Source organism: Pleurodeles waltl, chromosome 12 (assembly GCF_031143425.1).
Source record: "Pleurodeles waltl isolate 20211129_DDA chromosome 12, aPleWal1.hap1.20221129, whole genome shotgun sequence".
Taxonomy (NCBI): domain Eukaryota; kingdom Metazoa; phylum Chordata; class Amphibia; order Caudata; family Salamandridae; genus Pleurodeles; species Pleurodeles waltl.
Genome location: NC_090451.1, coordinates 139,820,583 through 139,837,828, shown reverse-complemented (window position 1 = coordinate 139,837,828; position 17,246 = coordinate 139,820,583). Strand labels below are relative to the sequence as shown.

The 17,246-nt window shown below is 43.4% G+C and overlaps 1 protein-coding gene across 1 annotated transcript in view; it reads right to left on the bottom strand.

Moving 5' to 3' along the window:
• The window catches only part of LOC138267094 (vomeronasal type-2 receptor 26-like), a 55,427-nt gene extending 43,897 nt beyond the window's left edge, over window positions 1-11,530 (bottom strand). Inside the window, exon 1 of the mRNA XM_069215942.1 lies at window positions 11,456-11,530. Coding sequence (XP_069072043.1) covers window positions 11,456-11,530 — 75 coding nt within the window. The remainder of the gene's footprint in view (window positions 1-11,455) is intronic.
• Between the last annotated feature and the right edge of the window lie 5,716 nt (window positions 11,531-17,246).

Below are 17,246 nucleotides of genomic sequence, written 5' to 3'. Positions count from 1 at the left end.
CAAAGCAGGTGCCTGACACTGCCCCAAGGGCACTAAATTGAGCACGCTCATCTGGGCTAGCTCTGCGTCCCTTTCGACCTCTCCCACGCTGGAGAGGGAATGGGGGAGGGGAACCACACAATGGGGACAAAGACCTCAAAGGCACCAAAGTGGAGTGTTCTTTACGTGATTCAAGGCACAACAATCAAAGTGCTGTCCTAGAGCTGGGTAATAGAAGGCTTTTACTGCACCAACACAGGAAGGTAGTTGCAGCGCTCAGCTCTGAAAGGCAAGAAGAGCTGCAGGGGCCAGGGGTTACACCACCCAGTCCCTGAAGACAGCGAAAGGGGGCACTAGGCGGTAGGGTCCAAGCAAACAGGCCATCACAAAGGGTTGCAGACAGTGGCAATTCCTCCTAGTGACCCAGCAGGTCACAGGTCAGCAAAAAAGCAGCAGTCCAAGGTGGTTCAGTTGTCCATTAGTGTCCCTCTAACATGGGAAAAACCTCCTGTACCTATACTCAGTTTTGCATAACTTAAACAAAAGGGGCAGAAGAGGTTGCAACCAGTCCGAACTGGTTTTACAAGTGTCCCCGCTCTCCTCCAGCACAGGCTCCAGACATCAGTGGGGGTTAAACGAGCCCTTTGTGTGAGGCCAGGGCACAGGCTTTACAAATTCAGGTGTGCCTGCCTCTTTTTCTCTTAGCCCAGGAAAACCTTTCAATATGCAGGTGCACCTCTGTGAAACCTCCACCCTCCCTGTCTACAGGCTGTCTGAAAACTATGCACAGAGCCCAGCAGTCACTCTGCCCCAGACGTGGATTGGAGGTAAGCTGAAAAACACCAGAGCCATGAGCACAGAGAAATGCTCACTTTCTAGAAGTGGCCTTTCTATAATGGTAATAAAATCAACCTACACCAGCAAGCAGCATTTCTCACAACCTTTACACCCATACCGAGCATGCCTACACTACCCCTCTTAGATCAGACAATACCACCTAGACATAAGGTAGGGCATTTCCAATGCAATCCCATGAGCACGGCAGCACTCACAGCAGTGAGAAACCAAATAGCCTGAATGTCACTACCAAGACAGGGCACATACCAGGCACATGTCCTGCCTTATACAAACATAGAACCCTGCCCAAAGGGCCTACCTTAGGGGTGACTTACATGTAGTAAAAGCGGAATTCCAGGCCTGGCAAATAAATGTAAATGCCTGGTCCCTGAGGCATTAAATTGCACATGCAGGCCCTGTGCTAGCAGGCCTGACACAGGTTTGAAAGGCTCCTTCGGTGGGTGACGCACGCACCGCTGCAGGCCCACTAGTAGCATTTCATTTACAGGCCCTAGGTATAGAGATACCACTGTACAAAGGACTTACAAGTAAATTAAATATGCTAATTAGGTGTAAGCCACTCATACCAACTTTCGGAAGGAGAGCATGTGCACTTTAGCACTGTTCAGCAGTGATAAAGTGCTCAGAGTCCTAAACAAGAGGTCAGAAAAAATAGGAGGAAGGCAAAAAGCTGGGGATGACCCTCTAAAAAGGGCCAAGTCCAATAGTGCGTATACCCAGTTGTGCCTTTGAAGTTGGGAAAACGTCAAAGAGTTGCCTTTGAAGTGCATAAAGCCCTTTGTTTCCTACTTTGGGTTATGCATCTCTTTGTGTGGGAACAGATACCGCCCTATTCAAGTGCAAGTGTCAGCACCAGGATATAAATAGCACACCTCAGCTTCCATTGTGTGTGACTGTCTAGAGGGAATGCACAAGAGCCCAGCTGTCACCCACTCAGATGTTATTCAAAGACAGACAGGGCACAGAATGGTTAAAGTAAGAAAATGCCAACTTTCAGACTTCCAAATTAAAATCCAACTTCACCATAAATTGTGAGTCCAGGGACACCAAAATCAAAATATCTCTCCGGTCCCAAATGGAAGTTACATTTTAAAAATGTAACGTAATAATGGCAATCGCAACGTTAAACAATGGGAAAGATAGGCCTTGCAGTAGTGAAAGACTGATTTAAGAGTTTTTCACTACTTGGACACGCAAAACTTAAAAGTGCATGCCCATCTTTTTAAATGCACTGCACCCTGCCCTTGGGGCTTTTCAGAGCCATCCTTAGAGGTGCCTTATATATATTAAAAAGGAAAGTTTGGGCCTGTCAAGTAGGTTAACTTGCCAGGTCCACATGGCAGTTTTTAAAGCTGCACCGTAGGCTCTGCAATGATGGGCCTGAGCCACGTTTAAAGGGCTACTGAAGTGGGTTGCACAATCAGTGCTGTAGGGCCACTGCTAACATTTAACTCATATGCCTTGGCACACATAGCACATTTTACTAGGGACTTACAAATAAATTGAATGAATATGCCAAATGTGGATAGGCTAATGTTGCCATGTTTTAGGGAAAAGGCACATGGACTTTAGCACTGCTCAGCAGTGGTAAAGTGCCCAGAATCCTAAAGCTGGCAAAAAAGTCAGCAAAACAAGAGGTCAGAATACATAAATTTAGGGGAAAACAACAAGGATGGCAGGTCTTGAGCTAACAGATTACACCTCTGACCCCCCTCTCCCAAGTCACATGATGTTGTTGGCCCAGGATCCCTCATCTTAAAGACAGCACTTAACATATGAGGCAACTTTGGATTTTTGACATTCTTTGATTTAAATATTCAGGGCCTGGTTAGGAGGCTGGCGGACTAAGGACCGCCACTTTGCGGTGATGGTCAGACTGCTACAACTGTGGTAGTTCGACCACCACTTTACAACCCTGGCGTTTGGACTCACCAGAAGACCATTGTTCCCGTCAAGAACATTGTTCTGGATAGGGTGACGGCGGTAGCAGTTGTAACCAGCCAGGGCAGTGCTGAACTCAGCACCACCTGGCTGATTACAACCCCACTTCCTGTTCACCTTTATATGGTGGGAACCCCACCGTGAAAATGGTGGTGGAAAGCCATTGCTGGGGGCCACAGGGGGCATAGGTGGGGTATAGCGCCCCCATCTAGCACCATTTAATTGGGCACTGTTAGCACTGCAGAGAGTGCACATTCAGAGGGTGCTGGAGTGCTTCAGTATTGGCCTCAGCTCCCTTAAAGGAGCCAAGGCCAATATCATAGCACTGTCCCCACCGGTCAGCCTGGCAGAAACATATATTACAAGGTTCCCACCCGGTCAGCCCAGGGGAGCATTGTAAAATGCTCATCAGGGGATGCCACTGGTATGACGGTGGAGTCCTTCCCACGGCTTTGGCGGTCCGCTTCTACGACTGCCAAAGTCATAATGAAGGGAAGAGTTGCTAGGACTCACGACCTCCTTCTGGTGACGCTGCTCTTCTGATAAGTCCTGACTTCATTCAAAGGGCCTACTTCACAAGGATTCCCTGAAATAATGTTGAATGTGTCATGTATACATTTCCAATTAAAGCCAATTGAAATTAGCAAGGAAATTGACTCAAACCACAGACCATCATGGTATCCACGTTGATTTTCTGCATAGAAAAAAATCAAATTAGTTCACTAGAGTAGCCATCAATAATGCAGCAGGTGCAATGGCACCGAGGCCCGTGAATTCACTTACAGCCACTCCTGCTCTAGTTGCGTTTTTTACAACCAAACATGTGGATAGCGCCTGTTTTCTTGCTCAAGTTAGGGCCCATAGCACCCGTGTACGCTACTGATACGTAGTAGTAAAATGTTAATTTATTTATATGTTTTAAGTTTTTATTTCTTCATTGGGCTAGCATGTTTCCTATGAAGAGACCCTTGCTCCTACCCCATAAAATACGAGGATGGATAGTTAATTAACGCTGACGATACAAGTTTGATGTTTCTACTATGATACTGTGCTTATTAAAATAAATTCAAATCTTCCTTTCAAGATGGTGAATTATGTCTTCAAATGCCATTTGTATGCACGTGAACATCTTTTGAGAATTGGATCTTATTGCCACAAACCGAATCAGTATCCGATCTGAGATTAAAACTTTTCAAGACTATCGAAAGCGTTACGATGTAATACTAATGGCAGACAGAGCATTATACAAATTTTCATTGACAATAACAAAAGTCAGGCCAGTGGCTTTCATCATCTAAAATGCTCATGCCCTTACAAAGTTCAGACAAACACATTATTTACTAAAGGATATTACGGGCACGAAACAGACTATGTAGGGGAGGAAGGTGGGTAGGGAAGGGATTTTGTTTCATAAACATGCTACATATCCTAGTTATGCAGAGCCACATAAATGTACAATGTGATGTCACTCTGTTTTTGTAGGACAAACCCAAATAAAAATTAAACTGTTTTTCTGTTGGGCTAATCCTATCTTCTAGTTAGCAGTGCCAGACAACCTGTACTGATGAATTATGGTATACACTGTGCTCATGCAGAATTTCTCTTACAAATCTTGATAGGATCCGATTAGCTATTTCACTTACGATTGGTTGAAACCTTTCTAGCTCGGTTCATATTAACATGCCATCTTTACCATCAGGTTGTAACTAGTCAAGTAATAATGATGAATTTATACCACCCGGTAAATACTGCCTTGGCCAGCTGGAAAATATAAGCCTGCGAGTTCATATTTACCCCTATGTAGGACCTAAAGATGGGCAGTGGTGTTGTGATCTCCCTCATCGCTTTAGAAGCTGAGAGTGATTAGCTCCTCCACATCCATGAGCTCTATGAGCTTAGAAGCTGGGACCTGTTAAAACACGGATAAATTCCATGACACTGATTCAGTGACACTGTAGAGTCGATTGGTGCGCTCAGCAGGAGAAACTGGCCTCTGGAGCCAGGGGATGCCTTCCAAGCATACCAGGATTTGTGTTAAATGGTGGAAGAACTTTGGGCTGGGTCTGTCACTGTAACTACTTGTATGACGAAAGTTCACCTCCTCTGCTTGTTCCAAAAAATTGATAAATTTTTTATTGCCATTGTATGTTGGAAGTTTTGCACACAAAAGCTCATAAATATGGCTCTAAGGGGATATGAGGGTGGGCTGAGAAGTGAAGGCCAAGAGCCACCACATGATTAAAGCAGAGTGAAGGATATAGAAAAAGAAATGAAGAGAGCGAGGAAAAACGTCAGAGTGGAACAGAAAAAGTGAGCGAATCTGGGGGGGTGGGATTGAGGAAAAAGAATGACATGAACAATAGGGAGGGAGGAGAAAAAAAATGAGTAGATAACAAAAGGGCTGGGAAAGAAGGGGAGAAGGAAGGAAGGAAAAATACGAACACAGTAAAGAAGGAATGTTGGTTTGGGTGGATTGCTGGATGGATGAATGGATGATGGGTGGAAAGGCTAACAGATGAAACTGTGAACAAGACGATGGATGAAAGAGTGATCGATGGAAAATAGGAAGGTGCAGGATGGCTGTATGGTGAAAGAATTGGTGGATGGATTAGTTGGTAAAAGGATGGATGGATGGTTGGAAAGAAGAATGGATGTATGAATGTGTGAATATGTAGATGGACTGACTGGTGAAAGAATAGATGGATGGTTGGATACATGAGTGGAAGGGTGAAGGGTTATAAGAATGTACATTTGAAAAGGTGGCTAGATAGATGCGTGGTTAGTTATGGAATGATGAAGTGTCACGTTTAGGCAGGGTCGGGTTAACTTTCTTTAAATGCTCAATGTAGTTTATTTAGGTGTCTTTACTGTAGCGCTGTTTCACCCAAGGACATTACAGGATGTACACAGAACTTTAACCACATATGAAAGATGTGTTCATAATGAAATCAAAATGACGGAACCATAAGTAAGTTCAATAGGGAGAAGGGATGGGGTGGAGGAGAAAGTAGAGAAGGAGGAGTGATGCTGATTGAGGAGAACAAAGGGCCTGATTTAGAACTCGGCAGAGGGGTTACTCTGTTGCAACTGTGGTTCTCGTTGGGGTCATTGATCGATGTGGGAAGTTAGGTTACAGAGGAAAATGTAGTCCTTGGAGACTAAGGCTAGGAGTGCAATGAAGTCTGCAATGGTGTTGCAGAAGCTGGAGCATGGTCCTGAGGGTCATTATGCAAGGGTACCTCTGAGGGTTGTTTTGCGTCCATGTTGAGTTGAAGTTCAGATGTCCAATGGGGGTGGTGGTGTTATCAGTTGTGATGGTACACTGTATGGTCTCTTTGTGGATGCTGACTGTTCCTCCTCCCGGCTTGTTGGTGCGGTCTTGGTGAATGATTTTATATCCATCGGGGATCGCTGTAGAAACCTCTGGGGCAGATGTGGGATTGAACTTGGTCTAGATATGGAAGACAATGTCGGATTCAAGGGTGGCGATGAGGTCCCATAAATCGGTGGAATGTTTGCATAGGGAGTGTGTGTTGAGAAGTGTGCATGCGGTTGGTGTTTTTGTTAAGGTGGTGTCAGTGGTGTGTTCCGGCTGGGGGTGGTCAGTAGGCTGGAGTGCGTGTGCTGTGGCAGATTAAGTGGTAGTGGGTGTAGGTGAAAGATCATAACATGGAGCGTGGGTCAGGGCATTCGGGGATGAGGGTGTGCAGCTCGGCGATGGTTTATCCTTGGGGAAGGGAGGGCCAGGGGTCATGGTGCTCAGCATGGTCTAGGCACAGACTGAGTTTGCCTTCAGTATGCCAGGGGTACGGTCACGCTATGCCCTGCATTAAGTAAGTCCTAGGGTAGGCAGGGCTTCTGTTGGCAGGAAGAACGGTGAGTAGGAAAACCTGGTCAGGAAAACCCAAGTCAGGAAAACACAGGCAATTGCAGTGTCACTGGATCAGTCTAGAAAAACAGGTACTGAAAGTCACAGGCAAGTGGCAGGCTGGGTGTCCAGGCCAGGTGCCCAGGAGCTTATAAGTCTACTCTTTATTATGTGTAACATTTAAGGCCCACATTCAGTGGCAGGCAATGTATCAAGGGAGCTGAACTGAATGTATCAAGTGAGCTGAACTGAATGTTCATACTGTTTGCTAAGAAGATCTTCACTAGGTTTTAATTACCATAAACATGTGGGGAAATGGTCTGAGTTACCATCTGCATTTGTGCAAATGGCACATGGAAAACAGCAAAGATCATGAGTGACATGCTCAGAAATGACTTAGCTTCTGGCAATTGATTTGGGCTTCATTGTATTCCATCTTCTTTGTTCACTTCGCCATTCCAGGCAGGGAGTAATAAAATGCAAATCAGTGTTGAACCTGCTCCAAATAGAACATTCCCAGCCGAACTGCCAAGCCAGTTCCCCTCTTAATGGAAATACAAGCAACCTAAGACTAGTTTCACCCTATTTGGGCCTAGTCAGTGAGATGTGCCTGGATCTTATGGCACTGTCAGCACTGGAGTCACGCAAAGGCACACCTATTAAGCTTTAGGTGCCACATCAAAAGGAGATGTTGGAAAAATATGCGCAAATGTCTCAGCCACTAGTAAATGGTCAGACGCCATTCTGCTTCTGATCTGAATCCTGTTAAAGCACTAATGGGAATGTTTATGTTAAATAGAACAATCTCCAAATGTATAATTAGGGCAAAATAAGGATGATGTTCAGTCCAAAGCAAAAAGTAGCATTTTGTCCCTAGAAGCCTACTCCTAATCTAAACTTATGCACTGGACACACTGTGATATTTTGTGATGACCATTGCATCTTTCTGTGCCACAGATCCCACAATGCCACTACAAGTACTAAGCAGCCTGTGCAATTCAGAGTTGTCTTTCTTAATCCCCAGAGCTTGTTCTGAATGTTTTGGCTTAACAATAACTTGTCCAAAACCAAATATTTTCTTAAGAGAGTAGGTCCTCATTTCCATAACCCTAAATGAGTCAGTCAATGCTGGATGCCTTATGGCTCCGTGTAGACAGAACAAAAAAGTTTTAAATACATCCCATCCACATGTCATTTTTAGACTAAGGGCCTGATTACGACCTTGGCGGAGGGGATTACATTATATGTCATGGAACTTGTAAAACGACGGACGGGATATCCGTCACATCTATGACGGAATAATCCCCTCTGGTAAGGTCTTAATCAGGTCCTTAATGTTAATTTCGGTTTGGAATTCCGTGGATAACTTTCCAAGAAGTTGCAGGGTTTTCATCCCAGGCCGGAGCCTCAAACAGTTTGGTGGACTATTGCAGTCAATATTGTTAATGGGAATGTAGTTTTGGTAAATAAGTTTGACATACTGGATGCATGAAATCCTACTTTCCCCCTGATTTTATTGTGCTTTTGTTGTGGACCTGAGAATTTTTGGGGCTTTATACACTTTTCACTTTACTCCTGCTAGCCAATATTAAAGTGCCTCTGCTTGCCATTTAATAATGGTCAAATTGGCTTACTCCTAATTGGCATAGTTAATTTGCCTATACATCTCTTGTATGTGGTATACAAGGTTTTCAAGGGCCTCAAATTTAAATTCCACTATTTGCCCGCAGCACAGCACATTAGAACAGAAACATTAAGGGGCAGATTTAAGGATTGTGGCGCTGCAGCCAGTGCAGCATCTCTTTACTTGTGCGCCTTAGCGCTCCCCTACCGTCACCATGTGTGCACGGGATCTAAGATACGGTACACCACAGCGCAAGGCAGGGGGCAACAGCGTCAACAATTTTGACGCTATTGATGTACTGTTCAGGTTAGTGCCAAAATTTTGGCTCTATTCCTGAACAGTACATAGGGGCCAATTGTAAACAATGGTGTGCCCCCCTTTAACGCCTGCTCTGAGCAGACATTAAAAGTGCAGAACAAAATGACACAATGAAATCTCTTACATTTCTTTACGCCATTTTTTCGGCTCCTCTGATGGGGGAATGCCCCCTTTGCATATATTATACATGGCACATGCATAATGTAGTGCAAAGGGTTACAAAGTGGAACAATGCATGCATTGTGACACTTTGCAAATATGGTGCAGGATGTTGGCCATCTGACGCAACATTATTGTAAATTAAGTTTATGTGTCAGTAGATGACGCTAGGCCATCTTAAATCTGGGCCTAAGTAGCATCTGCCAGAAAAAGTAATAACTAAAAGAAAATGTCAAATTAAACAAAATCTTATCAATAAAACATACTTTAAAGCAAACTAACCAGTATACTATATTAAGATAGTTATTAAAACAATATAAAACATTAAGGGGATTTATTGGACACTAAGGAAGTGTGGTTTACTATTTCCCATTCCATTGTAACAATTATTTTATTATATTAGATTTTATTTTAACATATTTTCAAAACAAAGTACATTCTCATTATTCAAACAAATAGTTAATTTCTCTAAAACAAGTAAATCTGACAATAACAAGCAACTTGACCACTAAAAACCTAATTTTAATTACAATTATATAAATCCATCAAAAAGTAGAACACAATAAATATTACATTATAACCCACATACTTAAAGGTGATATATAAAAATTATTTTTGAAAAAAACATTAAATTATGCCACATAAATAAAGATATACTATGTCAATTAAAAATCTAATTTAATCTTTATTTGTAAATTACAAACTTTGAAAATAAATGTATTTTCCTTCATAAATTATTAATTAATAATTCAAGACAAATATAATATTTTGGCATAAAAAATAGAAACACACTGTAGTTTAAAACTAAATAGTATTTAGAATTTCTTCACAATATAATAATTTTGTTTTTATAAATGAAGGATATCAATGTGATACATTATTTGACATCTATTTTTTAGTTAGATTTCATTTAATTTTTTAATTTTAACAATTCCTTAAATAATAGCAACGCTATATATAAATCAAAAAAGTAAACAAAATATCAAAATGTATAAACATTAATAAATGAAACACAGAAAGAAAGTATATTTTAAAATGAAATGGTTAAAAAATATGTCGAGAAGAAAATAATGATAAATAAAAAATTAATACAACATATTTAAAATAACAAAACATAACAATGATACATAATCAATATTTAAATTTATTTTCCCAACACCTGCCTAGGAATTACCCCTACTCCTAGCTGGTTCTGGGCATAAATGTGGCATCTCCAGGCACCTACTTCAGAAATTTTTTTGGACCTGCGGAAGATAAGAAGAGAACTGGATCTGCTGCCTGGACCTGAGAGGAGCCCTGAAGGAATGTATCCGCTTCCTCTTGCACCCAGGACAATGAAGTGGATTCCAATGGTCAATTGGCTAACCTTTGTGGCTACAGGGAGATAACATGCTGCAAGAGGCCATTTCCTGGACCTATTCAGCTAACCAGTAGCAATTGAACGTGGACTAACCCATGCTGTTAACCTCTGCCTGACACGCTGTAAGTCTCTAAGGCCCATATTTACACTTTTCTAGCCCTGCATGTGTGTCATTTTTTGATGCAGAAACAGCGCAAATTTACAAAATAAAATTATATTTTGCGAGTTTGCGCCGCTTTTATGTCACTAAATTACGCAAATGTGGCGCCAAAAAGGTATAAATATGGGCCTGAGTGCCTCTACTGAGGTGCTGGGCGGGTCTAAAAGTGTAATTCTGTGATGGACTGGGACTTAAATGACTAGGTTAGAAGGTAAAATCTTTGACCAGGATGAACCTGGTGGTGTATCCGGCATATGCTCCATCACAGTCAGCCTTGTATTGTGCTTAGGCCCCCATCTACCGCAATCACTGATTATTATGGGTCCTTTATTCTTTTTCACACTCTTTTCACAGTGTCTTAAGTTATACATGTCAGCTCTGTGCCATAACTAGCAGGGATTGAGCTCTGGTTAATTTAATTACTTTGAGGGTTCACCCTGACAAGAGTTATTATTATCTCGAATAATAATCCAATTTCTTACACTGGGGATTATGACAACCCACTTCACTTACCGGAGAGTGATGTCTATTGAGTATTGCCTGCAATGGTGATGCACTTAGGTGTTTTCTGCACTTCTTCTACAGAGGTGCAAGTGGGTTTGTTCTGGTTATGTAAGACCAGCAGATCTCCCAACCAGGCACTGTAAAATTCCAGTAAGGGGAAAATCTCAAATATCTGATTTTCGTGTGAAGGTAAAATGTTTAGCATTGCAGAATTTCTGTGAATTAATTGAGGCTATGAAGAGAAGTACCTCGCTCTGTAGGCACACATTTATCCAGGGTCTATTACTAAATGCATTCCGAGGGGAGAAGATACGATATTCAAGTACTACCACATCTCAGACTATATAACGATATGGTCAAGACACCTAACATTACTTAGCAGTTGATGTGTTGTCACTACTGATCAATGCCCTCAGCTGTTGCCTATTTTATGTTGATGGTTCTTGCTCTATAAGCAGCCGTTGCCACGTAGCCCAAGTTGAAAACTGTGAAGGACTATAGGATATTTTCTAATGGTACACTTTATTTAGGGACCACTCAAGGGCTCCTGTTGACTTGTTAGTATCAGTCAATTGGATCCAATACAGCACTCCTTGAAAAAAGCTCTACTTCTATCAATTAAAGTATTACATGATATGAGCACTCTGAGGTCAACAAGGAAACCTGTAGTAAATCTTTTCTTACATTTTCCAAGGAATTCATGTGAGAGAATCTAGGCACCATAACCAATATGGTAGTTGCAAATGGTAGATCCAACATTCTCTAGGGAGAGTCCTGCTAGAGGATTGAGAGCTGTTATCACATTAAAGTTGTTCATGCCCTAAGAGCATCCATAGCCTCACCTGCCAGGACTCAAAGTAGTCGCTATCTGCACAGCTTTTGTTCTGAAAGGGGCCCTCTCCATCTATAAAAGAACGCAGGTTATGCAGGGCATGCGCTACAGCATAGACAGCTTTGTAAACAGTGCCTGCATTATTGAATTTGGTCTTGTCAAGAAAGGTGATGTTGAGTCATGCCAGATCCTCTGTACCATAACAGAGTTTAAAATCTATGGATGTTCTATTGGTCTCATTTGTAGGCCACTGGCAACCAAATACGTCTTCCCAGAAGGTTCTCATGAAAATGTCGGAAGGGGTGAGAGAGGGTCGAATGCCAAGCATGTAATTTCGAAATCCTGGCATTAAGCTCTTCTGGATTAGAAGTCTTAAGGAGCCGTTTAGAACCTTATGGAACTCAGAGTCTGAGAACTGCTCATTTTCTGCCCAGCCTTCGCTTGCTATCCAAACTTTCCCTGTGAGGTTGAGTCTCGCTGCCTCCTTCCGTAAAGGAAGCATAGTTTTCATGCTGGAGAAACTCACAATGACTTTTGCCTGGGATTCCTTGATCACGTTCATCACATATTTAACTCTCCTTTCTGAGTAAACCACGGGAAGCCCCACATGGAAAGCAGCACATGCTGAATATCTGCCCAGTTCTGCTTTCAGTATCTGACTGCCCAGCCAGCCATAGTCACTCTCCTCTGCAACAATCTCCACCCAGGTCCATCCAAAGTGACCAATGAGATCAGCCAGGACCCGGGACTGGTGCTCGTCACTTGGGACAGTGCGCAGGAAGGAGGGGAACTGCTGTTTGTCACTAAGGAGTGAGACAGTGGATCCATAGCTTATCTGAAAATAAAAGAGACAAAATATACATTTATGAAAAAATGGCTCAAATGTATGTGTCTAAACAGCTCTAAAATAAATACAAATACAAATGGAATTCCATAATATATGTTTCTCAAAGAGTTCTAAATCCGCAGAAGACTAGCTAGTGAACTTGTGCGTATTGATGTAGGTAGGGTCTTGCTACCAAAATCTCTGTTTTGCAATATGGTGGGAGGCCTACCATAGGGGCAATCTTGAAATTAGTGTGATACCTTGAATTGTTATTTCCAGCATTTGACTTGTGGAACTCTGTTATAGATCATAAAATACATCATAGTTAAAGAAATTCTTTAGAATTTGATTCGTGGGATGAGAATTGAAATTTAATTTACAGAGCCATTTTACATAGTTCATGACGGACCCCTTCTTCTTTGTGGATGTAGACAAAAACATGTTTTAGGAGCAAGAAGGAGTCCATGCTACTAGGAAAGAATGAAAAGCTTTTCATTTTTTTAGCACATCCTATTTACTTTTAAGGAAAACTGACTGCATTTAAAAAAAAATACGTTATTTAAAAGAAATCACAGACATGGTGGTCTGCTGATACCAGCAAGTCGCTATCCCTGTGATGTAGTTTATCATAGTGGCTTTGTTTGTATAAGGCCCTGTATGTATGAAACACCATCTGGTTTCTGAAGAGGCACCTATCTGTCAAGAAGATCTAGAACAGTCTGAACTCATCAAACTGGCAGCTTATCTGTATAGTACTGTGATATTATAGCGCTCTCACATATCATTGCCCAGGCTATCAGATTCATTTTCAAATAATTTGTATTAATAGAAACAAACAAATACAAATAAATGAAGGCTGATTATTGGCATTGCCTTTGACTGGTTGATAATCGAGTACCCAGCATGACCTCGCCTGTGGTTGTCTGTGCAACCCCAAAACTCTAGCCATGGGTATACTTGCAAGGGAGGCAGCATCACCAATGATTGCTGCAAATGGTGGGCTTTTTTGGCAGCGGTACTGAGGAATAATCTCTTCCCTTCCGGTGAGCATCCATAAGGCACCTCTTAGTGTCCTTCCCACCTCAGCGCAAGTGTCATACATCCAGAATCCAAGTGTGGCATTAGGAAGAAGAGCAGGATTCTCATATATCTCTTCTATGGCAAACACCATAGCCAGAAGTCTCTGGTATAAAGGGGATCTAAACCTAGAAGTGACAGGAACACAGGACAAATGTACAGTTAGACAGATGATCATACATGTACTACTGATATATAAGGGCTGTTTTATTTAGTTAGTTAGTTACTTACGGCCTCATCACTGGCGTTGACAGTCGGACAGCCGCACTCTGGGCAAATGTCCAATTAAAACCCTGGTGAGCAGACCTGCCAAGGGACCACCGTCACCACTGGGAACATGGTTCTTGACTGCATGATGTTGGTCAAAAGGGTACTCAACCAGGGCGACCCTAACTCCCCTCACCGTCAGCCTTTCCATGGCAGGTCACTGACATGGAAAGGTTGATGGTGAGGGTGTGATGGGGGCCACAGGGGGGCCCCTACACTGCCCATGCTCATGACATGGGCATTGCAGGGGCTCCCCTGCCCAGCACCGTCAGAATGCGCACTGTCTGCTTTGCAGACAGTGCGCATTCTGAGGTTCCTGATCTGCCCCCTCTGTGCTTTGAGATAGCATGTGGCTCCTTTAAGGGAGCCAAGTGCTATCTCGTAACACTGTTCCTGCTGGTCTGGCCGGTGGGAATGCTCCATTGCAATGTTCCCGCCGGTAAGCCTGGTGGGAACATTGTAATATAGCAGGGGAAGACACAACCGCCATGCGTCCTCCCCGCGGGTTTGGCGGTTCCATGGTGGGACCCCCAAACTCGTAATGAGGCTATTTTGGTATTGCAAGAACTGGGACCAGAAGGAGGGATGTCAGAGTACTTAAAATTTATTTTTCATGGGATGGCAGTTTAACTCAAACTGGTAAGTATGTGATACAATAAGAGAATGCATAGACACTGCAGTTTAAAATGGGTGTTGGACCTGGCCCTTTTACAGGGTCATTCCACAAACTTTTTTCCTCCTTATTTTTCTGACCCTTGTTGGCTGACGTTATGACTGCTAATCAGTGCTAAAGTGCATGTGCTGTCCCTTGTAAACTCAGTATGATTGGCTTATACATATTTGGCATATTTAATTTATCTATAAGTCCCTTGTAAAGTGGTATCCCTATACCCAGGTCCTGTAAATTAAATTCTACTAGTGGGCCTGCAGCGTTGCTTGCGCCACCCACTGCTGTAGCCTTTCAAACCTGTCTCAGGCCTGCTAGCGCAGGGCCAGTGTGCACAGTTTTCTGCCACAGGGACCTGGCATCTAAATTTGCTTGCCAGGCCCAGAAATCTCCTTTTACTACATGTATGTAACCCCTAAGGTTGGCCCTAGCTAGCCCTATAGGGAGGGTGCTATGTATGTAGAGGGCAGGACATGTGCCTAGTAATGTGGCCTCTCCTGGTAGTGACAAACAGCCTATTTGGTTTATCACTGCTGTGAGTGCTGCCTCCTCATAGGATTGCATTGGAAATGCCTTGACTTATGTGTAAGGGGTATTGTCTGATTTATGAGGGGTAGCGTAGGCATGTTTGGTATGGTTGTAACAGTAGTGAGAAATGCTGCTTTCTGGTGTAGCTGGATTTGTTATTATCATTACAGAATTGCCACTTCTATAAAGTGAGCATTTCTCTGTGCTTATGACTGGTGTTTTGCAGCTTGAATCCAATCCACGTCTGGGCAGAGTGACGGTTGGGCTTTGTGCATACTCAGGGCCGGCTTTTGGGCGGCGCGAGCGGTGCGATCGCACCGGGCGCAGACCTCAGTGGGGGTGCTGTGTTTAGTAATAACTTCCGAAACTTGAGATTTAAAAGCACCTGCTGAAAAGTTCCTTGTGCGTTTAACCTTCAAGAAACAACTAAAATGTCAAGATACCTCTTGTGATTATTTATCCTCCTAGAGAGAGAAAGAGATGGGAGTTTTGCCTAGTGGCAGCTGTGACTCAACATAAAATAGCATAAACGGTTAATATGCCTGCTGCTAAGAACAGAACTATGGGGCATATTTAAGAAACGTGCACTTTTCTTGCACCCCTTAGCTCCCCCGAACGCCACCATGTGTGCGTCATATTTAAAATACTGCGCACAATGGTGGTAGTTAAAGGGGCTATTGTCAGAATTCTTTATGCTAGTCCGGCGCTTTGCAGGATTACCATAAAAAAAAATTGACGCTAATCTTGCAAAGCACCCAGAGGCCCATTGTAACCAATGAAAGCCTCCTTTTAATGCCTGCTCTGAGCAGGCGTTAAAAGTGCCGAAAAAAAATGACGCAAAGAAATGTGACAGATTTCTTTTTAGTACATTTTTTGGTCCCCCCTAATGGGGGATGCCCCTTTTGTATATATTATGCATATATTATGCCTGGCGCAGGCATAATGTAGTGCAAAGGGTTACAAAGTGGTGAAATACATGCATTGCGCCTCTTTGTAAATATGGCACAGCGTTTTTGGCCTTCTAACGCCACATTAGTGTAAAAAAATGACACTAATGTGGCGTTGAATGGCACTAGGGGCTCTTAAATATGACCCAATGGGGCATATTTGAAAAAGTGGCGCTGCGCACAATGCTGCCCCACTTTTCTTGCGCCCCTTAGCGCTCCCCTAACGCCACCATGTGTGTGCTGTATTTAAAATATGGCGCTTCATGGTGGTAGTTACTAATCCTGCAAAGCACCCAGAGGCCCATTGTAACCAACAGAAGCCTCCTTTAACGCCTGCTCTGAGCAGGCGTTAAAAGTGCTGGAAAAAAATGATGCAAAGAAATCTGTCGGATTTCTTTGTGCCATTTTGTTTGGCCCCCCTAATGGGGGAACGCCACCTTTGCACACATTATACCTGGCGCAGGCTTAATGTAGCGCAAAGGGATACCAAGTATCGCATTGCGCAACTTTGTAAAAATGGCACAGTGCTTTTTGACGTTCTAATGCACATTAGCATAAAAATATGACGCTAATGTGGCGTTAGAATAGCGCTAGGGGCTTTTATATATGTCCCTATATTTTATGTGACTAGCTGAGTGGATTAGTAAAGCCAGCCTTCACAAGTGCTTTAAAACACATGAACGTATGTGAAAGGGGAGCGATGGAGAGATGAGGGGCACATTTTTCGGGATGTAGTGAGTGAAACCGAGGAGGTCATGGGATGGGGGGGGCACCAAAATAAACTGTCGCACAGGGTGCCACCAGTCCTAAAGCTGGCCCCATGCATACTTTTCAGACAGCCTGTACACAGGAAGGGTGGGGGTGACACAGAGGTGCATCTACATACTGAATAGTCTTCCTTGGCTGAGAGAAGGGAGCACTTGTGGGGAACGCTGTGCGCTTTAGTGGAGCGTGTTGTGGTGACAAAGGCTCTCTGTCACAACCCAGGCTTATAATTGCTCCCATGTGCTTGAAAGTACTTTCCTGAGTTCACCGCCGCGACTCAGGCATGCTGAAGTTGCTGACGGCTTTGGAAGCGCGCTCTTCCGAGTGCCTCCGGGGCACGAGTGAAACCAAGGCTGGAGCGAGCCCACTCCTAATGTGCCCCCGAGGTTCAGTATGCTCTGAGGAGCGCATCCGGGGCACCAACAGGCCCCAATCCTGGCCAGATCACCGCTGCTGCCCGGGATGAAGAGGAAACACTCAAGCACCAGATCGGGTGCAGGCGTTTGGACAGCAGTGGCCCTAGGTGGGAGAGAAACCTCATTGGAGGTCTCCTCCGTATCCCAGGG